At 40.5% G+C, this 27,403-nt stretch overlaps 1 protein-coding gene across 1 annotated transcript in view; it reads left to right on the forward strand.

Moving 5' to 3' along the window:
* Positions 1 to 27,403, forward strand: part of ascc3 (activating signal cointegrator 1 complex subunit 3) — a 190,123-nt gene that overhangs the window by 131,070 nt on the left and 31,650 nt on the right. Inside the window, exons 15-30 of the mRNA XM_083989923.1 lie at positions 2,961 to 3,152; positions 4,485 to 4,709; positions 5,386 to 5,505; positions 6,738 to 6,902; positions 8,062 to 8,148; positions 8,271 to 8,447; positions 9,614 to 9,839; positions 10,838 to 10,992; positions 13,209 to 13,307; positions 13,919 to 14,087; positions 17,686 to 17,906; positions 18,886 to 18,971; positions 19,081 to 19,247; positions 20,400 to 20,545; positions 22,760 to 22,880; positions 23,712 to 23,854. Of these exons, the coding sequence (XP_083846049.1) occupies positions 2,961 to 3,152; positions 4,485 to 4,709; positions 5,386 to 5,505; positions 6,738 to 6,902; positions 8,062 to 8,148; positions 8,271 to 8,447; positions 9,614 to 9,839; positions 10,838 to 10,992; positions 13,209 to 13,307; positions 13,919 to 14,087; positions 17,686 to 17,906; positions 18,886 to 18,971; positions 19,081 to 19,247; positions 20,400 to 20,545; positions 22,760 to 22,880; positions 23,712 to 23,854 (2,499 nt within the window). The remainder of the gene's footprint in view (positions 1 to 2,960; positions 3,153 to 4,484; positions 4,710 to 5,385; positions 5,506 to 6,737; positions 6,903 to 8,061; positions 8,149 to 8,270; positions 8,448 to 9,613; positions 9,840 to 10,837; positions 10,993 to 13,208; positions 13,308 to 13,918; positions 14,088 to 17,685; positions 17,907 to 18,885; positions 18,972 to 19,080; positions 19,248 to 20,399; positions 20,546 to 22,759; positions 22,881 to 23,711; positions 23,855 to 27,403) is intronic.

Here is a 27,403-nt window from a genome sequence, read left to right on the forward strand (position 1 = left end):
TTTTGGGTGAACTATCCCTTTAACGCAGCATGTGTTCACCTCCAAATCATGTGTGAAGTGAGGAGGGATTAGACCGGATCTGTAGAGGACACGACGCCAAAGAGTCTTTGTGAGAAGGACGGATGATGTCACCTGACCACATCTACCAATAAATAAATGCCCTTATATGGTCTTGTTCTCTCACAGAGACAGAGGAGAGAAATGATGAGCTAGTATGAAATATGTTCCCAAAAGGAGAATGTGAGGCCATTTTTAGTAGATGTTTAATAGTTCAATAACTGATTTTATAGTGAAATTCGAGTGATATATGTCAAATACTAAAAGCTACAACACTAAAAACTTTACTGAACAGCTTCCACACATATTCGGTAAAAAACAAAGTGGCAGCAACAGCGACACCATGTGGTGAGAGACCAGATCACAAACACTGGCTGATGTACAAGAACAAATATGGTGTCTATAGATTAGATTGATATATAAATTGACCATTCAGATGACTATGAAGACTCAGCTCAACTCAGACTTTATTTATAAAGCACTTGAAGTTGACCAAAGTGCTGTACAGATCAATAAAAACATACCATTATTAAAATATCATAAAATACACAAGTAGAGTGCAATAGAATACAAATGAGCTTTAAATAAACAAATAAAAGACAAATGTGTCAACTCAACTGAACGCCAGGGAGAAAAGACAAGTCCACATCTGAGGATTTAAATACCATTCATACTTTACTTTATCATGATTGGCTGAAACATTTTCAATGAATTTAAACTCCTGCAACCCCCGAAATGACACAAAACCTGCAATAACTTACACAACAACATATAAACGAATGCAGTTTCATGCATTTCCTATGTAAATCTACGTCCCAGTTCCACTTGAACCAGTTCAGCTTGAATAAAATGTTCTGTTCTGTGTCCATGACCCTGATTCAGGCCCCGGTACTGACTGTGTGTGTGTATGTAAACCCAGGGGAACAGGTTTACATATGGATATAGATGTCACCTGCTTTGTTAGTGCTGCTGCTGGCTGGCTGTTCTAATAATACCGGTGTTAAAGCCACCTCAGGCGATATGTAAATGTTAACAAAAAGTCAGAGTATAAAGGTGGAAATCAGTAGCAACGAGAACTGCAGCGTCGGCTAGATTCTTATTATTAATTTTTTTTCAATAAATAATTGAATTAGAGAATGAAGAGGGAATACGGTGTGAGAACAGAGCTGACAGGTTTATGTTCAGAGGGGAAAACGGTTTGTTCCAGTAACCTTTATTTACACTGACTGGACTGACAAAGAGTCTTGTCTGTTATATGACATGTTGTGTTATGTGTAGAGGAAAACATCCTGAACAGGAACAATGACAGACATTTTATTATTAATTGTCAAACATGAAAAAGAAAGAAAGAAAAGAAAGCAACTTGAGCTTTAGTCTATGAGTCTGTTTAAACCCAGAGATGCTGCGGTCAATGTCGCTTAAGTTAAGCCCCGCCCTCTCCACCTGAGAGGAGGGGCACTCACGATTGCTGACACACTAAAATATCAATCAATCAATCAATCTTAATTAATAAATCAGCTTCTTAAACAGTTTTAACGCCGTCGTCGAGGGATAAAATCCTCTAAAGCGTTGAGTTGTGGAGCTGCTGCTGTCTGATGAATTTAAACGGAAGATTTACTGGTTTATGGAAACGAGCAGCAGCTTACAAGCCTCTTTTTAATTATCATTTAAAAATCAAGGATTTGAACATTAGGATGCACTCGCATGAAATTTGATCTAGTTCGTTTTTCTGTCGCGCAGTCTGAGTCCTTCACCTTTTATAAACAAGGTTTGCTCTGCATACAGATCCAGACACTCGGTGGCACCCAAACACCCAATCAGAGCGTGTGTATGTGTGTGTGTGAGGCTGTAATGGGCTTTCTCTCTTTGTGGAGGTGGAGGAGGAGGGGGGAGAAGGGGGCTCTGACCTCCATTTCGAGGCCCAGAGAGAGAGAGATAAAGCCCCGTGATGATGAGGATCCCCCTGTAGCCCAGCCAGGTCACTGCCACCAGCACACGGCTCAATCTGCCTCACGGTGTCAGTGTGTGTGTGTGGGTGTGGGTGGGTTTGTGTGGAGGTGGGGGGGGGGGGGGGGGGGGGGGGGTCTCTGAGCTGCAGACGCTGGTTGAATCCACCTGTGCTCTTCATTAGACTCCATCTTTAACAGAGATGGACAGAGTACTCGACCCCAGTACTTGAGTAAGAGTACAAATACTACTGGTCAAAATTTACTCCGTTACAAGTAAAAGTAGCTCAGTGTGACATGTTACTCGAGTAAGAGTAAAAAAAAGTACTTGCTTTTAAAGGTACTTAAGTATCCAAAAGTACATGCTTTTAAATTTACTTTAAGTAAAAGTAAGAGTAAGAGTACATTTCTTATTTTTCACATCAATGAATCACTATAATTTTTTCTAAATTAATTTAATGACCTTTTAACTCTTATTTCTGAGAATGAACTCTATGAAACCACCTGCACTGATGTGCTGCTTTTAGGGGTTAGGGTTTCCTTCTTTGACAAACACAGCTTGTGTTCAATAGGATTTTAGAAAAGAAAAAAGTTACCTGAAAGTAACGAGTACTTTTCAGCCTTCCTAGAAATTAACTTGAGTAAAAGTAAAAAATATTTGTCTTGGAAATGTATTCAAGTAAGAGTAATAAGTACCAAAGAAATCTAATACTCAAGTAAAGTACAAACCCTATGGATATGTACAGTACTCAAGTAAATTTACTCTGTTACTGTCCACCACTGATCTTTAATAAGCTGCTCACACAGTTTGTAAAAATCCAGGACTGTTTATGTTCATGTTTAATGTTCTTATCTCTTCTTCTTCTTCTTCTGTTTGAGTATCATTGGTTCTTCTTCTTCTCCTCCTTTTTCTTCTGTGGTTTTAAACTAACCTGGACTCACCCCCTCTGTTTTCAGATCCAGCGCTCCAGGAACAAGCAGATGAAGGAGATGTTCCCAGACGGCTTTGGGATCCACCACGCCGGCATGCTGCGCTCCGACCGCAGCATGATGGAGAGCATGTTCTCCAAAGGTCACCTGAAGGTGCTGGTCTGCACCGCCACGCTGGCCTGGGGCGTCAACCTGCCGGCACACGCCGTTATTATCAAGGTCCGTACTGTTTGGTCTTTGTTTGTGTTTTCTATAAATAAGACTGAATTATCTCAGGTTTCAGTCACTACAGCAAAATATGAATTTAAAAGTCACAGGCCTTAAAGGGATAGTTAGTTCAACATTTTGGCAAATTGGCCCATTGTTATAATCCCTATAGTCATAACAGTAGGTTCGTTACCTTTTTTTGTCGGTGCAAGCTATTTTCAGAACGGCGGAGCAGAGGCGTGAGCTGCTCAGAGCTACGCTATGGAGGCTAACGGGATTTCTTGGTTTCCCTCATCAAACTCATCAAATACACAATTCAACAACTCCACAACGCTCTGGTGGACAAGTTGTGACCTGCACATTCACCACGCTATGAGATAATAACACAACGTTACCAGACTGAGTTGTTTTAGAGGTGAATGCAGAGACTGCTTGATGAAAAACTGCTCCCGACAGGAACGCACATCAGCAGTTTTGCATGAATTTCCCTCTAAAACAACTCTGTCTGGTAACGTTGTGTTATTATCTCATAGCGTGGTGAATGTGCAGGTCACAACTTGTCCACCAGAGCGTTGTGGAGTTGTTGGATTGTGTATTTGATGAGTTTGATGAGGGAAACCAAGAAATCCCATGAGTCTCCGTAGCGTAGCTCTGAGCAGCTTACGGCTCTGCTCCGCTGTTCTAAAAAATAGCTTGCACCGACAATTAAAGGTAACGAACCTACTGCTAAGACTATAGGGATCATGGCAATGGGCCAATTTGCCAAAATGTTGAACTATCCCTTTAAAGAGGCTCCTTTATCTAGTGTCTAGTCATTTTGTAAACAGTTGGTCATTGTAGTTCTTAACGAACTATAATAATATTTGAAGCAGCAGGTGTGTGTGCTCATGTTAAAGCACAAACACTCATGTCTGTTTTTAAATGTTAATAAATCCATCAGGAGTGAAACATTAAATCAAAATAAATGAAATTGCTTAACTTAACTTAATTAAATCTTCTTTTTTAACTTAATTCAAATGTGATGAAGCTCACAGAATAAATAACTTATCAACTACAGTGACATTCAGTAAATGCACAGTCTTATCGACGACAGTGGCCTTTAACCAACACGGCACCGTTACCATAGCATTATTTCCCACAGTGCATTTAAAATGCTATTTATAGTGCCGGTGCACTGATGTAGGTATTTCCCTTTGTTGTAATCACATATGGAGTTAGACTGGATCTATTTGGTCCCAGATCATTAGGGATTATTCAATATTTGGATCTCGCTGCAGCACAAACACCATCACCAACTGTTTTTTGTAAATAATGAGATGTTTCTGTTTCTGTGTGTGTGAACAGGGAACTCAGATCTACGACGCCAAGCGCGGCATGCTGGTGGACCTGGGCATCCTGGACGTCATGCAGATCTTCGGCCGCGCCGGTCGTCCCCAGTTCGACAAGTACGGCGAAGGAACCATCATCACCAGCCACGAGAAGCTGAGCCACTACCTGACGCTGCTCACCCAGCAGAACCCCATCGAGAGCCAGTTCCACGACAGTCTGGCCGACAACCTCAACGCCGAGGTCGGCCCCCGCTCCGATAGCAGTCATTTCTTCTTTTTCTGGATCAGGAGGAGGGAATTTAAAGGGATAGTTCAACATTTTGTCAAATTGGCCCATTGCAATAATCCCTATAGTCTTAGGAGTAGGTTTGTTACCTTTAATTGTCGGTGCAAGCTGTTTTTAGAACGGCGGAGCAGAGCCATGAGCTGCTCAGAGCTACGCTACGGAGGCTAATGGGATTTCTTGGTTTCCCTCATCAAACTTATGAAATACACAATCCAACAACTCCAAAACGCTCTGGTGGACAAGTTGTGACCTGCACATTCACCACGTTATGAGATAATAACAGAACGTTACCAGACAGAGTTGTTTTAGAGGTAAATTCATGCAAAACCGCTGATGTGCATTCCCGTCGAGGGCAGTTTTTCATCAAGCAGTCTCTGTATTTACCTCGAAAACAACTCTGTCTGGTAACGTTCTGTTATTATCTCATAACGTGGTGAATGTGGTGCTAATAACTGCTTAATAGACACCTGTAGTGTGATACATGTAGGTAAAAGTCAGGCAGTGTTGATATTGATGGTGTTGGTGGTCGTGTTGAGGCTGCAGTTCCCTCAGGTGTCCACCAGATGGAGCCAGAGACCAGACTGTAACTGTGTGTTGTGTGTTGTGTGTTGTGTGTGTTGTGCTGTTTCAGATCGCCTTGGGAACGGTCACCAACGTGGAGGAGGCGGTGAAATGGCTGAGCTACACCTACTTCTATGTTCGCATGAGGGCCAACCCACTGGTGTACGGCATCAACCACAAGGCCTATCAGGTGTGTGATGATCAGAGGAGTCGCATGGTGTCTTGTTCTGCTGTTAAAGGGTTATTCAGCAAAGTTCAGACAGGATCACGGTGTCAATAACAATTAAAACCACAAAGTTAACAGTCAAAAATCCTTTAATATGAAGAGGAAACACTAGATATTTTCAGTTAAAGGGATACTTCACCCAAATCGATAATTCACCAGTTGTCTACTCACCTACTAACTTTCAGAGTCATCAAAACGCTTTAGGAGTTCCAGGGGGGGTCCAGCTGGCAACGGATTTTCATATAATGGCGGCGGATAGAGTTCACTTTTGAATCGTCCAAAACACAGACTATGAAACATCCAGATACCTCCATACTGCTCGTCTGTACTGACCCAAGTGTCCTGAAGCCGCCACATGGAAAAGTTGTTGGGAAAAAATTAATTTGATCTCTGTTTTTATCCTTGTTGTAGCAGTAGCTCCCAGTGGCTGTGTTGATGTTTGTGCACATGTGCGAGATTTGCTGTGAGATGTTCGTTCGTCGTTGTAAACCATTGGATGTTTGATGTAAACACGGAAGAACAAATCTCTCGCAGCCACTGGGAGCTACTGCTACAACAAGGCTAAAAACAGAGATCACATTCATTTTTTCCCAACAACTTTTTCATGTGGCGGCTTCAGGACACTTGGGTCAGTACAGACGAGCAGTATGGAGGTATCTGGATGTTTCATAGTGTGTGTTCTGGACGATTCAAAAGTGACCACTATCCGCCGGCGCCGCCATTATATGAAAATCCATTTCCAGCCGGACCCCCCCTGGAACTCCTAAAGAGTTTTGATGACTCTGAAAGTTCTAGAACCCTTCCTTGGCATGACGGTGAGTAGAAAATTGGTGAATTATCGATTTTTGGTGAAGTATCCCTTTAAGGACAGATATTTATCGTATTGTTGTTCTTAGGTAGACAAAATTTAAAAAAAGAAAACGTAAAAATCAAGTCAAAACTGGAGGTAATATTAAGTCTAACAAATTCATGGAGCTCGATATTTGAATCCTGTAAATCTTCATGTATAGAGAACATTTAGAAAGTATCCAGAATAGATCATGAGGATCGTGTGTTGAGAGTAAACTGATGAAGGAAAAATGGATTTAAATGATTTCAGGCTGCCTTTAAACAAAAATAAAAGTATAGTAAGTATCTACAGTAATGTTGTCTGAGGAGTTTGTGAATGAAAGCCTGTGTGTGTGTGGTTGTTGCAGATGGACCCGTCCCTGGAGCTGTACCGGAAGGACCTGGTGGTGGAGTCGGCCAGGAAGCTGGACAAGGCCCGGATGATCCGCTTCGAGGAGCGCACCGGATACTTCGCCTCCACCGACCTCGGCCGCACCGCCAGTCACTTCTACATCAGATACAACACCATCGAGGTAAAACGTGTGTGTGTGTTGGTGTGAGATCAGTAAACATTTCTCTAAGTCAATATTTGACTGTTATTTGACCAAACAGAGGAGGGATTTAAAATGAACAGATAGAAAAATATGACAGCTGAGTGTTTTTTTTGTACCAAAGCAGAACAGTTGCACGTTTCCTCCCTGAACGCAGCTTTTCATCATGTCTATAACCAGACAGCTTGGTCCTAATACACTCACACAATCCAAGGGAATAGATTAATGCAACTCACTCACTGTAATTTACATTTCCACACATCAGCCAGTGGAGGGCGTCGTTTCACATCAGGATGTTTCTAGGTGTGTGTTTAAAATGTCCAACTGCACCCAGAGTGTTAATGATAATAAACTTTATTTATAGAGCACTTATCAAACGAAAGTACAAAAAAGTTCTTAACAGAGAAAAATGAGGATGATAGTTAAAACAAGAGTTTACACAGACAGTTAAAACAAGAAATCACAACAGAGGATAAAATAAACAATAAATAAAATGACAATAAAACTACAGTAGCAGGGCTGGGGAGAAGCAAAGAGATAAATTCAATTAATGAGATTAAATCAGGAAAAGCTAAACGAAAGAAATGTGTTTTAAGTAAAGACAAGTATAAGACCACCTTATAAGAGATTTAAAGATGAAAACAATAGGAAAAGAAAGGCAACAATAAAGAATCAGAATTAAAATCATTTTACATGTACACACCATTTAATTGCTGAAAAAAACATATTTATTTTCTTACCTTTTTATTATTATTATTATTATTAGTCTCTCTTTCTTAGCTTTCACTGTCACAATATTTTAGTTGTTATTTTTCTTCTCAAAATACTCTGTAGTTTGTATGCCTGTACTGTGCTTTGTGTACTATTGTGTCCACTTTCTCACTGTCTTGGATTTCTCACCAATAAGCAAAATGATGATGATGATAATAATAATAGTAGTAATCTTAATTTTGCATTTTTAAAAGCTGATGTCAACGCAACACTTACTTATGCCCCTGTACCTTTAAATGAAAGATCAATATTTGTCAGATGTGTATTTAATGTAACCTAATGTAACCCTATGGATGAAAGAAACTTTTTATTCATAACTGATCCACTGTCATTCATTTCTTCTTCTTCTCTTCGTTCGTTTTCCCTCCAGACGTTCAACGAAAACTTCAACTCCCAGCGCACCGAGGCCGACATCCTCAGCATCGTGTCCAAGGCCGAGGAGTTTGAGCAGCTGAAGGTGAGAGAGGTCACCGGGACGCCTGAGGTAAATAAATCTACACCAGGGGTCTGTTAGTATCTCATCTTGTGTGTTTCTGTGTGTGTGTGTGTGTTTCTGTGTGTGTGTGTGTGTGTGTGTAGGTGCGTGACGAGGAGCTGGAGGAACTGGACCAGATGTTGTCCAACTACTGCGAGCTGCCGGCGGCCGGCGGCTCGGAGAACGGCTACGGCAAAGTCAACATCCTGCTGCAGACCTACATCGGCCGCGGAGAGGTGGACAGCTTCTCGCTGATCTCAGACCTGTCCTACGTGGCCCAGGTGAGGACTGGAGGGACAACACACAGGTTACACAACACAACACACACACAACACACAGCTGATGGTTCACTGCAGCAGCTGGAGGTGTCTTGTCCAGTTCAACGCAACAACTTAGTAACTACTGGAGAAACTAAGTGAGTTTAATTCAGTTTTATTTAAAGTTTTTGATGCACAGAGAAACTTTAGTATCGACTGATGAAGATTTTCTGTTTTTTATTGCAGTATATGCGTAATATTAAAAGTTCAGGAAACATTGGAAATGTTTAAAGCTCATGTCGACATATTCCAACAGCTTGTTTGGTCCAAAAAAGGAAAAATATTAATATTTTGTATTATTTATCTATTATTATAGTGTTTGCAATTATTTTAGAGGCAGTAACCAGAACTTTTTTTTTTTTAATCAATTTACAACTTGGTTTGTAGCAATCTTTCTGTAAATCTATGAATATAAACCTAAAATAATTTCTTCTTTTTACTGGAGCTTTGCTAAAAGTCCTACTGCCACGCGTTGGTCAGTGTTATTTAGTTGTTTCTACTGGTTTTAATCCTCCAGTGTGTTTGTTACAGAGAGGAGGAGGAGGACACTTATTTTTTATTTTATTTTCTTTCTTTTTTTTTACAATATGTTTTATTGAGCATCAACATTACAACATATGTGAAAGACATAAACTTTATGTCATAAAGTGCTATTAGAGATTCATTAAGGAAAAAGTGAATTTCTAAAGTACATTGCCAAGCTACGGAAGCCCTAAAGGGTAATACATACATTTTATTTCCTCCGTTTTCTCGTGATAATGAGATAATTAATTTGAGATTATGAAGATTATTATTATAGCCTAGTTCTCTGTTTGTTTGTGTTTTGTGCAAGGAATGAATTAATGTTACAACAACAGCTGTTTGTCAGCTCACTTGATGGCTCGCTAGTGAGAGAACCAGGCTTAACGTTACCTCCATACAGTAGGTGTTCTCTCAAATTATCTCGTTATCTTGGGAAAACGGAGGGAAAATATCTCGTTATCACAATAAAACAGAGGAAATAAAATGTATATATGACCCTTTAGGGCTTCTGTACCAAGCAGTATCTTTCATAAAATGCTATTTTCAAAGTGCAGGAAGTGAAGTATTGAGTGTCTTTGTGTCGTTGTTGTGTTTCTTTCCTGTGACAGAACGCGGCTCGTATCATCAGGGCTCTGTTTGAGATCGCTCTGAGGAAGCGCTGGCCGGCCATGACCTACCGCCTCCTCACCCTGTGCAAGGTGGTGGACAAGCGGCTGTGGGGCTTCGCTCACCCGCTGCGTCAGTTCCCCAGCCTGAGCCACGTCGTCCTGAACCGACTGGAGGAGAAGAAGCTCAGCGTGGACAAACTGAAGGAGATGAGGAAGGACGAGATCGGTAAAAAAACTTCACTGCTGTTGGACACAAGTTTTCAGACTAGTGGTGTCAGGATTATAGATTTATTGGTACGATTATTGTCAGAGAAATAATCACAGTGTTAGGATTATCACGACTATTATGCATTAATTAATTTCACAACACTATGAATGTGTAAAAAATCAAATATAGTCAATTTATGATTACATCACAAATTATATACACAACACAACATGTTAAGTATCTATTCATATAGGACCAATTATTAATCCCCCAGGGGAGACGTTTGAATTTACTTTAGTGATTATTTGTCATCTATACCAAATGTTTAAGTTTATTTGATTCCCTTTTTCTTTTCTTTTTTTTGATACAAATTACACATTAATATTCAAATTCCTACCAATTCATTGTTACATTTGTTTTCATTCCGTGCGAGTTGCGCTGATCTGCGGCTCTGGCTCCAGCCAAATCTTTTTTGGAAAGTGATGCTATTGGAGAATGTTTACGATTAATTAATTGTGGCATTTAATAATGCAATTAATTGTGGAAACAAGTACTGTAATCATGACATCCCTGATTCAGACTTTAGAAATGATTGTAAAAAATATTTAAAATCCTGATGAACTAAAGTGTAAATAGACTCCATGATGATGTTGTGGTGGTTGCTATAGAGCCATTTTGCATATTTGTTATGATATAGGAGGGAATTTCAAGGGATAGTTCAACATTTTAGCAAACTGGCCCAATGCCATAATCCCTATAGTTTTAGGAGTAGTTTTGTTACCTTTAATTGTCAGTGCAAGCTATTATTAGAACGGCGGAGCAGAGCCGCGAGCTGCTCAGAAACAGAAACAGTTTGCACCGAGAATTAAAGAACCTACTGCTAAAACTATAGGGATTATGCCAATTTGCCAAAATGTTGAACTATCCCTTTAAGAAGAAGAAGAAGAAACAGAAGAGGATCCTTTGGACCTAAAAAACACACGTTAACTTAACGCCACACGTGTTGTCGCTGACAGGTCACATGCTGCACCACGTCAACATCGGCCTGACGGTCAAACAGTGCGTCCATCAGATCCCCTCCATCCTGATGGAGGCCAACATCCAGCCAATCACACGCACCGTCCTGCGCGTGCGTCTCCTCGTCACACCTGACTTCCGCTGGAACGACCAGGTACAGTAGATGTTTAACTAAATCTGACTTATTTATAATTTTACTGACTTGAATGGAAACTCTGTGCTGCACTGAAACACACGCACACACACACACACACACACACACACACACAGAGCAGCAGCAGGTGAAGAGGAGGTGGATCACACTGAGGCCACAGCTGCTGTTGCTGCTGCTGCTGCCTTCAGGGAGTGTGGGAAAACGTAAACTAGCGGCACCGACATGTCACTTTCTGATGGTGAAGTAAACCAGAGCTGCTCCTCCTCCTCTTCGTCCTCTTCCTCCTCCTCTTCTTCCTCCTTCTCTTCCTCTTCATCCTCCTCTTCCTCCTTTCCACCTCCTCCTCTTCCTCCTCCTATTCTTCCTTCTCCTCTTCTTCCACCTCCTCCTCTTACTTTTCCTCTTCCTTTTCCTCTTCCGCCTCCTCTTCCTCCTCCTCCTCCTCTTCTTCCTACTCCTCTTCCTCCTTCACCTCCTCTTTTTCTTCCTCCTCCTCTTCCTCCTTTCCTCCTCCTCCTCTCCCTCTTCCTCCTCCTCTCCTCTTCTTCCTTCTCCTGCTCTTCCTCCACCTCCTCTTCCTCCTCTTTCTTCTCCTCCTCCTCCTTTCCTCCTCTTCTTTTTCCCCTTGCTACTCCTCTCCTCCTCCTCTTCCTCCTCCTCCTCCTTTCCTCCTCCTCTTCCTCCTCTTCCTCCTCCTCTTCCTCCTCTTCCTCCTCCTCCTTTCCTCCTCCTCTTCCTCTTCTTTCTCCTCGTCCTCCTCCTCCTCTTCTTTCTCCTCTTCCTCCTCCTCCTTTCCTCCTCCTCTTCCTCTTCTTTCTCCTCCTCCTCCTCCTCCTCCTCCTACCTCCTCTTCTTCCTCCTCCTCTTCCTACCTCGTCGCTCTTAAAGCCGTGGAATCTCCATCTGTCCCTGGGAGCCTCTGCGCCTCCTCGGGGCCTCGGCGCCGTGTTTCCGGCTGCAGCGCCGCCATGTTTCCAGGCGGAGCGCCGGGCCAGAGGGATCATGAGAAGCTTTGTGGTGGAATCTGAGCAGAACAGGAAGCTCATTGTAGCCGGGGGCGACGTATGAAGATGAATGTTTATGTCCGATTAGAGATGCATGCTCCGATCATGGGAGAGCGGTAACGGGACCCTGGCGGGCTTAGCCGTGATCTGGCTGCAGCGTCGGGACACATGCACCGACACATGAGTCGCCTCCCTGGTGGCACCGCGGAAACACGGACCACACACACACACACACACACACACACAGACACACACACACACACACACGCTCTGTTTGTGTTGGTCGGTGTCACAACAGTAAAAGCACATTCATTAATCTGGATATGAATATGTCAGCGTGCTTTGTCTATTAAAAGCCTTGTAGCGCCACATTATATAATAAAGTTGCATTATGTAACATAATAATGTAATTTTCACCTTATAATGTAATAATGCCACATTTTGTCATAAAGTTCTTGAACACAATATGTAATAACATTTGCTGCATTTTGTAATAAGTTGTTACATATTGCACCTAATTATTACATTTTCTATATATAAAAAAAGTGCAACACCTGCATTTTATGATAACTAATTCAGTTTAGTTTAGTTTATTCATCAGGGGACAATGTGCAATAACATGAATCATTTACAACAATGATTAATGACAAATGGTTGCACCAGATTTAGCTATATGCTAATTTCCATCCGTAGTCCCGACATGTAACAGACATGGCCCACAATTTAAAATACAAAGGAGGCATTATGTAACAACTTTTTACAACAAGCGGCAAAGTTTATTACATATTGCGTTTAAGAATTTTATCACAAAATGTGGCAGATTATCGGGATTGATTGTAGGGACTACGGATGGAAATTAGCATATAGCTAAATCTGGTGCAACCATGTTTACATTTGTTGTAAATGATTAATGTTATTGCACATGGTCCCCGATTAATAAACTAAACTAAATTAGTAATTACAAAATGCGGGTGTTGCACTTTTTTTAATATAGGAAATGTAATAATTTGGTGCAATTTGGAACAACTTGTTACAAAATACGGCAAAGTTTATTACATAATGTGTTCAATAACTTTATTACAAAATGTGGCATTATTTCATCATGTGGTGAAAATGTATTACATTATGACCAAATGCGGCGTTATGTGGCGTTAGTTAATTAAAATGTCCTCTCTCTTTCTCTCTTTCTCTCTTTCTCTCTCTGTCCTTCAGGTTCACGGGTCGGTGGGCGAGCCCTGGTGGTTGTGGGTGGAAGACCCCGTTAATGACCACATCTACCATTCTGAGTACTTCCTCCTGCAGAAGAAACAGGTCGGTTATCACAGTTATCACAGATCACAGTGACACCTTGACTGAGAGCAGCTCTTGGCCCAGGGAGGCAACATTAACATCATTAGTTACAGTGTCGGATCAGAATTTAAATAGAAAATTCATTAGAAGACTTGAAAAATATCCTGGATTCAAACAGATGGTTTATTCTTGATATATTCGTCCATGTAATTTTAGATAATTAGATGAAGATAAAGTGATTAAATAAAACACATTTTTGCTGATGTTATTAGACTCCAGGAGGAACTGATCAGCGTTTGGTGCTAAAACGTCAAAGGTCAAGTTCATTGTGGCACACTTTTGGTCTTTCACCATAAAACTCAAGTTACTGTTAGAACAAAAATGAAATGATGACACTTTATATCCAAAACGTCCCGGGTCAACTTCACTGTGACACCATCAAACTCTCTAAAATACTTTCTGCTGCGGCCACGTATTCTGACAACTGGACTCTAGTTGATATGAGGACAGCGCCTCAGTGTGTGTGTGTGTGTGTGTGTGTGTGTGTGTGTGTGTGTGTGTGTGTGTGTGTGTGTGTGTGTGTGTGTGTGTGTGTGTGTGTGTGTGTGTGTGTGTGTGTCTCCTCCATCCAGGTGGTGACAGCAGAGCCTCAGCACATCGTCTTCACCATCCCCATCTTCGAGCCGCTGCCCTCTCAGTACTACATCAAGGCGGTGTCGGACCGCTGGCTCGGGGCCGAGGCCGTCTGCATCATCAACTTCCAGAACCTCATCCTACCTGAGAGACACCCCCCACACACAGGTACACACACACACACACACACAGGTACACACACACACACACACACACACACACACACACACACACACACACACACACACACACACACAGACATTTCAACTCAACACTTACAGGTGCAGAAAATGTACAATATTGCATAAGTAAAAGTTTCATTATTGCAGTTTATTAAATTCCCAGAAACCCAGGCACACTAGAGCATAGGATAGACAAGATTTATTATCAAAAGTGAAAACAGAAGGGGGCGAACAACGCGTTTCACATGTTGCTTCATCAGATTCGCTCTTGATTGTCATCAGGTGTGAGCTTAAATAGACAGGGTGAATCAATTAATGAGATACTGTACAAGCTCATCTATAAAAGGCAAGTACATACGAATACTATAAATAGCAGGAAAAAGATATAAAGAGTCAAGAGAAGTGTCAACTCTCATGATAGGAGACAATATAGATGAAAAAATAATGTAGATAATAGAAAAGTATAATAATTAGGACCCATTACAATAATGAGATACAAATGCATAATCTAAATGTACTACAAACTCATTAATGAATCAAAAAGGAGTGTATAGAGTATAAATAATCACAAAATATAGAAAGTAGAAACATGTCGAAAATGATAATATATAGGAATGCATATCAAAAAACAAGTGGGCTAATGTAAACAGGGAGAGGAGGGAAGAGGATGTAAAAGTGAGTGATGTTTTAATATATGACATTATTAGATGAATACTGACACAGTAAACTAGTTCTAGTTGAGTTCAGTAGTTTCTCTGTTTGGGGCCAAGACTCTCTCCAGGGCTCTGGTTCATTGTTACATTATCAGTAATAGAAAGAGAGAAAGACAAACTTCTGTCTCCTTTTTGCTTTTTTTTTTGGTGAAACTGGATAATTTCACCTGCGTTGGTGGAAATACATTCAGCTCAACTACAGTACACTCATTCTGATCGCCGATCAGACGGACTATTGATGAGCGATGACACAGACACTACTGTAGTTGTTGAAGTTGTTTTTTTTTTCCATTTGACATCAGCATCACTAATTGATTCTTTTGCCACATGTTGAGACAACATCTTCTCCTCCAGTAGCTCCTCCTCTCACAGTTTTCATGCACTCCCTCATTTAATCTCACTGCACTTATTAAATATATGTAGCACTGTGAACAAAACCTTACTAATGTCTGTCACTTGTATTGGATGAAAACATCTGCCAAATTTGCAAATATAAGTATTTACTGTTCACTTTGATTAGTGTCCAAGAATCACTGCTGCTGTGTCAGATTAAAAGCTTTTCTGTTGGCAGACAAATATAAGGCTTTTATTGTGAAGTAGTGGAGCTGTAATCAACATCTATAAAAAGAGATGAACAGTCATTAACCCAGTCTCAGACATCGATAGTTTCAAATTCAAATTCAAATTCAAAACAACTTTATTCCCACAAGGGGCAATTCATTTTGAGCAGCAGGTTTCAGTAGATTTTTAGCTGTTGTTATTGTGCTGTTTCAGTCTGGTCATGAAGTTTGTGAAAACTTCAGTATTATGTACATAAATCACATTTTCCACTTGAGTTTAATGTGGACACAGTTCTGATATCCTGTCAGTATAAACCAAAGTATGATCGACTTTTTTAGACAAAGAATCGTCTATAAAATGAAAGAAACATCAGCGTTTACTGGAGCTGTAACGCTGGCATCGGTCGAACAATAGTTTGCCTAAAAATACCACAGCGGGCTTTAAACGGAGGCTCGCCACAACAAACTGGCTCAGCTGATTGGAGACATCAAAACCCCCGTGAGGACATGGAGAACAAAAGCGTCTAATCCCCCCAGACTGTAAGACAGGAACAGGGATACAGCTCCTAACCACATTTCCTCTCAGTAAGAAGAGACACAGTTACAGCAGCTATGAGGGAAAAACCCCACAGCTCTCAGATCAGATCACATCACAGGCTGACGGACGGACGGACGGACAGCGTCTCCATTCATTCATTAATAAGAAAACTATTTCTTATGTGAAACTTAGAGTTTGTCGTATTTTATTATGGAGCATGGAACAAAAATAAATCGGAGTACTCAAACTCCAGTTTGTGGAAGGAAGGGATCAAAATCTAAAATATTAATATTGGATTGAATTGAAATCTTTATTTCGAACATGCATGAAACAAAACTTAAACAAAATCTCCATGATCAGAGAGAAAGAAAGAAAGAAAGAAAAAGTTTTATAAAGTATAAAATCAAAGTAGGAAGATTGCCGGATTTCACCTTTCCGTTTTATAAGATACAATAAATACAACATGATAAGATAAGATAAGATATGATATGATATGATATGATATAAGATACAATACAATACAACATGATATGATATGCTATAAGATACAATACAATATAATACAATACAACATGATACGATATATGATATGATATAAGATACAGTACAACATGATATGATATATGATACGATAAGATACAATACAACATAAGATATGATACGATAACATATGAGATACAATAATTGAATTGAAATCTTTATTTCGAACATGCATGAAACAAAACTTAAACAAAATCTCCATGATCAGAGAGAAAGAAAGAAAAAAAAAGTGTTATAAAGTATAAAATCAAAGTAGGAAGGAGTAGGAAGAAGTAAAAGAACTTATAAAACTCCTACCCCCACTCTCTGTTTCATTATAAGCAAAATAACAGCAAAATTAGCAATGCAACAGTGTATATATACACTACTATAACAGTATATTACTAATGATAATAATAATAATTATCAAAATACACTTCATTTAAAAAGAAGGTATAGATTACTGATAACAGTCAGATATTGGTGAATACCAGTTTGTGGCATGAGTACATGCACCCACCTGTCACTCAAAGAGGCCACACCCTCTATTCTTCATAACTATAAGGCTTAATAAAATGTAAAAGGAGGAGGAAATAAGCTTTAAAGCAGTGGTTCTCAATTGGTGGGTCGGGACCCAAAAGTGGGTCGCGGACCCGTTCTGGATGGGTCGCGGACAGCTGGTCAAAAAAGTAAATAATATTTAATGCACATCTGATGTTGGACATGTCTTTTATTTTGAAAAATAACTTATATTGAAAGGCACACGAGACACCTGAACACATGCAGTTGAATGCAAAGATATCAGTTTCTTATTAATGTGGCCTGAATGCAGTGAATCTTGTTTTGTTTTGTGAGTCTTTATTTTGTGCAATTTGATATTTATTCTCTTTTGTGAACATGCTCTGAATGCAGAGATGCATTAGAAGTCAAATATATCGTTTTGTTGGTCTCCATTTTCTGCAGTTTGATATTTTTTTATTCACTTCCGTACATGCAGTTGTCATGGTCCTCAGTTTCATTCATGTGCTCTGAAATGCACTTTGCTCAATAAAGAGCAAAAATAGTTTTTAAAGGCTTTAAAAAAAAATTCTTGGTTTGAATTCTATAAAAGTGGGTCGCGACTTAATGACCATGGGAAAATGTGGGTCCCAGAGTGAGACTATTTGAGAACCCCTGCTTTAAAGCGCCCTAATACACTGTTCTGTATTTAAATGAACCCATTTCCATCTTCTCTCCTCCTCCTCTCCTCATCAGAGCTGCTGGACCTGCAGCCGCTGCCGATCACCGCTCTGGGAAACCCTCAGTTCGAGAGTCTGTACAAGTTCACCCACTTCAACCCCATCCAGACGCAGATCTTCCACACGTTGTACCACAGCGACACCAACGTCCTCCTGGGGGCGCCAACGGGCTCCGGGAAAACCATCGCTGCCGAGATGGCCATGTTCCGGGTCTTCAACGAGTACCCGGGCTCCAAGGTCAGACCAGCCGGCTCCTCGCCGCTGGACTCAGCTGAAGAATGTGTCGACTGTGTTTTCTATTGTCTTTCCTGGCGTTCGAGTGTTGTTGAACGTCCAGAAACAAACAACACTGGCATCTTTAGAGAAGCATTGATAGTGGAGATTTAAAGCAACAGCATGCCTGTGGGAGAACTGTCCAAGATCATGGATAGGAAAACAATCAAATGGAGTCAAATTAATTAAATTAATTAATATTATCAAGAAAACCTTTAAAGGGATAGTTCACCCAAAATTGAAATTTCACTCATTATCTACTCACCCTCATGTCGACTAAGGGCTGGGAGAAGTTTCAGAGTCCTCCGTTCCTTCTCTGAGTTACGGGGGGGTCCACGCAGCAGTATTTGTCCATGTAATGGTTGCTAATGGATACCAACTGTCTTCGTAACAAAAAGACACACCAAAAAACATCCAAATACCTCCATGCTGCTCGTATGTAATGTCCGCTTTGTATTGAAGCCCCAAAATGCAAAATTGTCCCGAAAAAAATTAAATAAGTCTATATTTCAAACTTGTTTTGTAGTGGAAGCTTCTCGAAGCTCCTCTTCCCGGTTCGTCAAATTTGGACGAACTGGGAAGAGGACAGACCCTGATTCATCCAAATTTGACGAACCGGGAAGAGGAGCTTCGAGAAGCTTCCACTACAAAACAAGCTTTTTGTTACGAAGACAGTTGGTATCCATTTGCAACCGTTATATGGACATGCAGTGCTACGCCGAGACCCCCTGTAACTCAGAGAAGCCACGGAGGACTCTGAAACTGGGTGGGTGAGTAGATAATGAGTGAAATTTCAATTTTGGGTGAACTATCCCTTTAACAAAACACAGCACAAGTTGTATGTTTCCAAACAAAAGGGTTTAATCACAAGCTAAAGACTCTCTGTACAGTATGTCTGTTTCTTTTCATGAACGGTCTTTGTGTTTTGTCGTCGTGTGCTCAGGTCGTGTACATCGCCCCGCTGAAGGCGCTGGTCCGAGAACGGATCGAGGACTGGAAGGTCAGGATTGAGGAGAAACTTGGCAGGAAGTGAGTAAAACAAACAGACACACTTTAATGAAACAGGTTGGTTTGATCGAGCTGAACTTGATATTTAAAAAAAACTTGTAAATGTTTCTCTTTCCTTATTCTCACCCAGAGTGGTGGAGCTGACCGGCGACGTGACTCCGGACATGAGATCCATCGCTCAGGCCGACCTCATCGTCACCACGCCGGAGAAGTGGGACGGAGTGAGCAGGAGCTGGCAGAACCGCAGCTACGTTCAGAAAGTGGCCATTCTCATCATAGACGAGATCCACCTGCTGGGTGAGAGTCGTTGTCAACACACCTGCAACCAGCTGAGCATCATGGGAGGGATTTTTAAAAGGCACACAAGGGATTTAGTTTTCAGGTTATCCATAATGCATCCCGCTCTATGGAACATACAGTAACAGTATGTTACCTAGCCTAACAAATGGCATTTTGCATTTTGATGGCAGCAGGAATGAAGGATTTCCTGAATCTGATCTGAAGGTCAAGGTCATTATTCTAAAAGCCAATACCAGAAGGTTTTAAAACTGTAGATATGATATAGTTACAATACAATAAATCTTAATGTCCACTGTGCTGGAAAATTGTCTTTGGCTTACCACAGGTACGATATGATATGACACAATGTGATGAAATACAATACGATACAATATGATATAATAAGGTACGATACGATAAGACATGATGAGGTATAAGATACAATGCAGTACGATATGGCATAATACGATACGATACAATACAACATGATAAGATATGAGAAATAATATGATACAACATGATAAGATATGATATTATGTGATATGATAAGATACGATATGATACAATACAATACAACATGATTTGATATGATATGATATGATATAAGATACAATAAAACATGATATGATATAAGATATAATACAGTACGATACTGTATGATATGATATGATAATATGATATAAGATACAATAAATACAACATGATAAGATAAGATATGATGTAAGATACAATACAATACAATACAATACAACATAAAATGATACATGATATGATACAATATAATACAATACAACATGATAAGATATAAGATACAATACAATACAATGATATGATATGATATGATATGATATAAGATACAATACATATATATATACATATGATATATATAACATATGATATGATGCAATACAACATAAGATATGATACGATAACATATGAGATACAATATGATACAACATTATAAGATATGATGTGATATGATATGATAAGATACGATACGATTCGATACAATTCAATACAACATGATTAGATATGATATGATACAATACAACATCATAAGATAATGATAAGATAAGATACAATACAATATGATACAACATGATAAAATATATTAAGATACAATACAACAAAACAAAACAAGCTAAGCTAAGATCTTGTGTTTGTCTCCAGGTGAGGACCGAGGTCCGGTGCTGGAGGTGATTGTGTCCAGGACCAACTTCATCTCCTCTCACACCTCCAAGAGCGTCAGAGTGGTCGGCCTGTCCACGGCGCTGGCCAACGCCCGAGACCTCGCCGACTGGCTGGGAATCAATCAGGTCAGAAAAACCCATCCTGGCACCGTCCGTCCGCCATCCAAAGCCGGCTCTGGTGTCTGTCTAGCCCTCAGACATAACTTTAAAAAGTCTCAGTGTATTCTTGTTACCTTCGAGCCCCTTGTTGTCGGTCCAGATGGAGGATCATCTCCGTAAGCCCCCGTCGTTGTTGCAGCAACAGCGAGACTGTCTCTGTGCGGCGGCAGTCAGTCAGAGAGAAGCCAGCCAGAAACCACAGGCTTTGTGTAGCTGCATATCTCTGTGGTTCATTTGCTGCCTGCCTCTTCATTTCTGATTGATTGTATTTAATAATAGCTATTATGATAAACAGATACTTGGGGCCTGGAGATAATGTCGCTGTTATTCTCCGTAATCGTCCGCAGTCCGTCTGGATGTCATGGTGAAGGTCTAATCACCAGGAATGAAGGACGAGGAGGAGCGTCAGAATGATAGAGAGAAGATAGACACAGATGGTTTTACCGATATGTTTTTAAAGTACAATACTACAGAAGCCCAGAGGGCAATTGAGGGAAACGCTGATGTTTCATTTTTTAAGTCAAATATTAATATTGTTCTCTCCTTTATTTACAACTAAAGAATGAATGAAAAAAAGGTTTTTGTTAAACCTTTTATCTTTTTTCAAGTTAGAGCAGACAACAATTAAGATCAGACTTAAAAACTGTTTTTTTATTTTCTCATTTGCCCTCTGGGCTGCCGTACAATACCGATAGTTCAAGTAAATTTAAATTAAGATTAATATTTATAGTCGCTTATGATAATTTCTTCTGTTTTTTGCTTGTGCATCCTCAGGCACAAACAAAACATGTGTTTCTTCTTAGCGTGTCTACAGGCCAAAACTGGATTTAACTAACCTACTTCTGATAAAGAGTCCACAGCTTTTCATTTTGGATGCTAAATGTTCTTTTCTCAATTTAAAAATGTACATAGTTAAATGACATATTAAACTGTCCTCTAGTCCCCTACAGCCACAAGTGAGAGCAGATTGACTGTTACCTGATGTGTTTATTTACACAAAGAGCTTCTCAATCACAGCAGAGTGGATCTCAGCTTCAGGATCAAAGGCAAAGTAACAAATGAAACAAACCATTGACATCTCTTGTCCGAATGTGACCAAACCAAAATACATAAAGCAACAGAGAGGAGAAATGGGGATGATAAAGGAGCTACATACTGTAGATGTGGTTAGCTGCAGGACGTGCGTCTCTCCTTTGGCAGCTCGGCTCCACCATCGTTGTTCTTAATGTCAAGTGGACACCGGACAGGAGCCAATCAGCTGTGGTCTAATCACAGGGTCGTTCTGGTCTACATCTATTTACTTTCGATTATTTATGATGCAGTTGTTTTAGAGGCAAATGCAGAGACTGCTTGCCCAAAAACTGCCCCCGACGGGAACGTGCATCAGTGGCTTTGGATGAATTTACTTTGAAATCAACTCTGTCTGGTAACGTTCTGTTATTATCTCATAGCGTGGTGAATGTGCAGGTCACAACTTGTCCACCAGAGCGTTTTGGAGTTGTTGGATTGTTTATTTAATGAGGGAAACCAAGAAATCCCATGAGCCTCCGTAGCGTAGCTCTGAGCAGCTCGCGGCTCTGCTCCACCGTTCTAAAACCACCTTGCACCGACAATTAAAGGTAACAAACCTACTGCTATGACTATAGGGATTATGGCAATGGGCCAATTTGCCAAAAATGTTGAACTATCCCTTTAAAGTCTCCTTCTCCTTCTTGAGATAGAGCAAGGGAGTGAGTGATACTTTAGTGATTCTGGAAACTGCTGCTGGTCACTACATCATGAAATAGCAGTAACACATGTAGAGATGAATAATATTTTTGCATCATAACTTGCTTGATCCTGACCTTTGCTCTGCTGCAGAGACAATTCAACACACCGGCCTCTCTGTAAATCTGACAACCTGTATAACCACAGTTTATTTGTGTTGATACGCTGCAGCGTGACACCTCCTCACACACACACACTCACACACACTCACACATCAAAGGTTAAACGGAGCCCAGCAGCAGCAGCAGCAGAGTCCAGCAGTGACCCGCTGCTCCGACGCTCAGTGACAGACAGTTCACGTTACAGCCAGATGGGGCTTCGTGTTGCCAGCTGCTCACATTAAATCTCCTCTCTTTTTTCCTTTATCCTCCTCCCCCCTCCTCCCCCTCCTCCCCCTCCTCCTGTGTGTAACAGGTGGGTTTGTTTAACTTCCGTCCGTCTGTTCGACCCGTACCGCTGGAAGTTCACATCCATGGTTTCCCAGGGCAACACTACTGCCCCCGCATGGCCAGCATGAACAAGCCCACCTTCCAAGGTACAGCTTCACTGTTACATAGTATGTGATTTCTGCACATCTGTATGTAAGTGCTGTGCAATCGCTTGTGCACAGCAGTTGGTAAACTTTGCAATTTGATGTGTAATTTTATGTTAAAGCAATGATTATTTAATATGCTTACATAATAAAAATCATTTAGTGTCATTGTATTACAAAATACAACACATACGACACATGCATTCATTCACACAACTCTCATATTGGCACATTGCCTTCTTTGTACAGTATATATGAGTTTTATTTCCCATGCCTCATCATGCTACCTCAGTTAGGTTTGCTAGGTTGTATGTGTATGGCCACGGTGAACTGTAGGAACTGAACTGCTCTTTGTTTGATGTAATAAAGTTTTCTGTATCTGTACCTGCATACACACCCTGCTGGAGAATAATTCACACACATACAAACACACAGTTAAAACAATAAAATATCAAAGTTATCAAAGTAATCAAAAAAAAAAAATTGCACACAGGTATAAAAGGATACCTACCTAATAATTATGATAAGAAGAAAAAGAAATTAAGAGGTGGAAGGAGGAAGTCCTCCACAATTCATGACCCATTTTCAGATTTTGTTGACTAGAAAGCAAAAAAAATAAATGAATAAAACATAAAATACAGTTTAAAATAGTGTCACTCAATATTCATTTTACATTTTCACAGATTCTAAAGTTAAATAAATCCTGATTTCCAATATATTTTTTCAACAAAACGACATCAACTGCCACTTCTTGCGTCTCCAGAATAAAACTAAAGTGAAACTCATACCTAATAATGTGTGCATCCTGTCCTCCTCCTCTACGTGTCCTTGCAGCCATTCGCAGCCACTCTCCTGCCAAGCCGGTGCTGATTTTCGTCTCGTCACGTCGTCAGACTCGACTCACGGCGCTGGATCTCATCGCCTACCTGGCCACGGAGGACAACCCCAAACAGTGGCTGCACCAGGACGAGAGAGAGGTGAGACAATGGAGAAGACAATAGAAAAAAGTGTCGACAGCTCAATCGATTAGAATAGAGGTGTTTCTGTCTCCTCCATCACACCTGTGTGAGATGCACAACTGGGGAATGTAGCTGAAATACCTGTTGGTGTTGACAGACACACCGTAACACACAACAGCTGCTGCACTCCGCTGCTACTGTGCAGTCGATCCGTCTTGCAGCTCCGTGGCAGTGAGCAAGTGAGTGAGCACTGATTGCTTTGACTTTGTTCTCACACATTTAGCTCATGTTTGCAGGTACTGGACCTTCAGGAGTTGTTGTTTTTTTGCGATAGAGCCCAGAGAGGAGTGTTTCCAGATGTGTGTGTCTTTCTCGAGTAATTCCTTCTCTCTTCTGATGTGTGTTTTCATGGGCATCCTTCTCTTCTCTTTTCTCCATCTCCTCCCTCTTGCGCTGAGCCGTTTCTCTGTCAGCGCTGGTTCAGGTGTAATTACACGTGGACTTTATCCCAGTTTGAGCTGGAAACATTGTCCGTGTGCATACCTAAGGATCTGGGCAGGATGGGAGGGAATCTCTCCTCCGTGTTCACATTCAAACAGTAATTAGGATTTTATTAATATAGTTTTTTTTTTATATAATAAAATCCAATTTAATGACAAATAAAGAAGGACGTGTAGTTTATGTAGTCATATTGAGTCAACAGGGACATTAAAGTGTGTGTAGAGTGTGTGGGAGGTGTGACTGCAGCATTTGTTGAAGTCATGGTGGAGCAACAGTATGTAACTATGACTCAGCAAGTTTACAGTTCACACCCCACAATAACAGCTGGTGTCAGTCCAAAAGTATATGGAGGGATCAAGTCCTGCAGGATTACTGTACACCGTGGCTTCGAGTCGGCCACAGTAGGGGGTTGGCGCTGTTGTGACATCACAAAGTGACAGGAAGTCCTGACGGCTGGTTCTAAGGCTCAGTTTCTGAATACAGGCTGTGTGCATTTCTCTGTGGACTGAGGCTTTGATACTTTCACAGTATTGAATGAATGAATGAATGAATGAATGTATTTTTATTTTCAAACATGTATAAAAAATATATATGTAACTATTTGTACATACAAAAGAAAGAAAAAAAAATAGAGCCAAGACATAACAAAACACAGCATATTAATTAATTAATAATGAATACAGAACCTAAAACTGATCTATAATCATTTATCAGTCCCTCCAGGAAAACGTGATTATGCGATCGCATAATTCAACACATAATCAGCCAAAGTCCGTACATTTATGCGGGGGGCCGCATTATTTCAAAGACGCCGCATAAATCGCAAATTTCCTCGCAAAATGTGCGAAATATCCGGCGGGGCTTACATGATTTCATAATCCCCACATTTCCGTTGCAAAAAAGTCATATATATCTTCGCATAAAGTTGGAAAATGTTGTGTTTTCACACACAAGAGCAGCTATTTGCCTCCTGCAATTTTTGTAAATTCCTGCAATTCCATTGCATAAAATATCCCGCATATTCTATCGCATTTTTTAAGAAAACGTGCCGCATAATCAAGGATTTTTGCCCGCAACAATCACAAAATAAAAAAAACGCATTTTTCTGGAAAGACTGATTTATAATCATTTCTAGTTATAATCTCAGTGGTTTTCAAAATGTGGGCCAATGTGAGCAAATTGTAGGGAAGATGAGAAAAAATGCAAATAACAAAATAAAACTGAATTATTATATTTTGAGCTTTGTTATAAAATATGATTTATAATAATATAATATATTTAAATCCTTATTTGCCACGTTCATCTTTCTAATTGCCTGTCAGTCAAAATATAATTTGTGACATCATAAACTGTTGGTGTTGACCTGGTGGTTTTGCGCCTGACATCGAGCCTCAAACTCTGTGGGTTTGCAAATAAGTGGTCTGTTCGTGGGTCTGGGAGCCCCTGGGTTATAACAGTTTATGTGACGAGTTTATATGAACCACTGGCGTAAAATTCTGTCATAATTTACATTAGACAAAGCTGTTGTATGAGGCCACTGTGCCCTTGACCTTTAACCACTGACCACCCAGATCTGATCGGTTCATCCTTGACTCCTTGTGTGTGTGTGAATGAGACAGACAGTTAACAACATGTCTCTGTCTCTCACATCCTTTAATGCACCGGTGTAGATTATTCCAGTTGAAAAATAACACACATGGAGCCATTACAAAGTCTTAAATTGACTTTCCTGAACCCTGCAGCTTCACCGCCTCAATGCAAATATGTACCATCTTATAACACAGGCCCAGTGTCTGTGTCTGTGTGTGTCTGTGTGTGTGTGTGCAGTCCACCGCCTGCCACTCTGTGTGTCTGTGTGTGTGTGTTCTGCTGATATATGCCGCTGCCTGCTGCTTCCCTGCACTCGGCCCGTGTAGCGGCTCAGCTCCCTGCTGTTTGACTGACAGGCCTCTGGCCATCGCTGCTTAACTCTCCTCGGGGGTCACACACTGCCCCAAATCCCCCCTCTCCTCGGACCTGACAGCTCTTTCTTCCCCCGGCTGCTGCTGCTGCTGCTGCTGCTGCTGCTGCTGCTGCTGCTGCCTGAAGCCCCCGACTCCTCTGTCTCTCTGTGTCCCACCACAACTACCTCATGTTGCACTATTAAATTGATTAGTTGATTCCTTATTTAAAGAGATGCACTGCTGTTTTGAGTTTTAAATTAGAAACATTTGGTCTGGACTTTGGCCTGGGTGATATTCATACTCTTATCACCCTGTTCTCTAAAGTGCTGACTGCAATCTTTATTAGATCAATGAAAGATTTAATTACTGTACAGATTTTATTGATGATTTTGTGAGAAAAATGAAGGAAAAGTTTGACATTTGGGCAAATTAAGATATACTAATTTACCGTAACATCTACAATTGGAAGAGAAGATTTAAAAATATATATAGAGAGAAAAAGGTTTATTGATTCAATAGAAATCAAAACAAAAGACTCAATCACTCAGACACATTCAGGTTTCGTTCAATCAGATGAGAGACTCTGGATTTACGAGACAATAAAAGTAAAAAAAAAAAAAGATAATAAATAGCTCACAGACGGTTATCATTCAGGTCTGTTACACAGCTCCTCCTGTGAAAATAGCTGAACCAATATCTGTGGAATACTTTGTCTTTGCAACGTAACATGGATGTCAAATAATTCAAAGACTCGTATTCGAGCGGGGGATATGCTGCCAAAAATGTTTTGGAAAGAACTTCATCTATTGTCCCGTTCAAGAATGTTAACATTTTCTAGAGTTTCCTTGTATATTATTTATCAGAAATAAAGATGTTTGAAATCCCAGATAACACTCACACTGTATCACACTCAGTAATAGACACGATTATGATAATTTCACTTCATAAAACCTGCCAGAATTTAACTTTTACTGTCAAAACGGAGTTGACAGACAATAAGTTTTTGAGCTCTTCCAGACGTTATCTCTCTCGTCTCCACCTCCACTCAACTCGTTGTCTTTGCTCTGGTTTCTTAAAGGGACATTGTGTAACTTCTCCTGTTATCTAGTCACGAAAATCGATT

This window comes from Trachurus trachurus (genome assembly GCF_905171665.1).
Source record: "Trachurus trachurus genome assembly, chromosome: 16".
Taxonomy (NCBI): domain Eukaryota; kingdom Metazoa; phylum Chordata; class Actinopteri; order Carangiformes; family Carangidae; genus Trachurus; species Trachurus trachurus.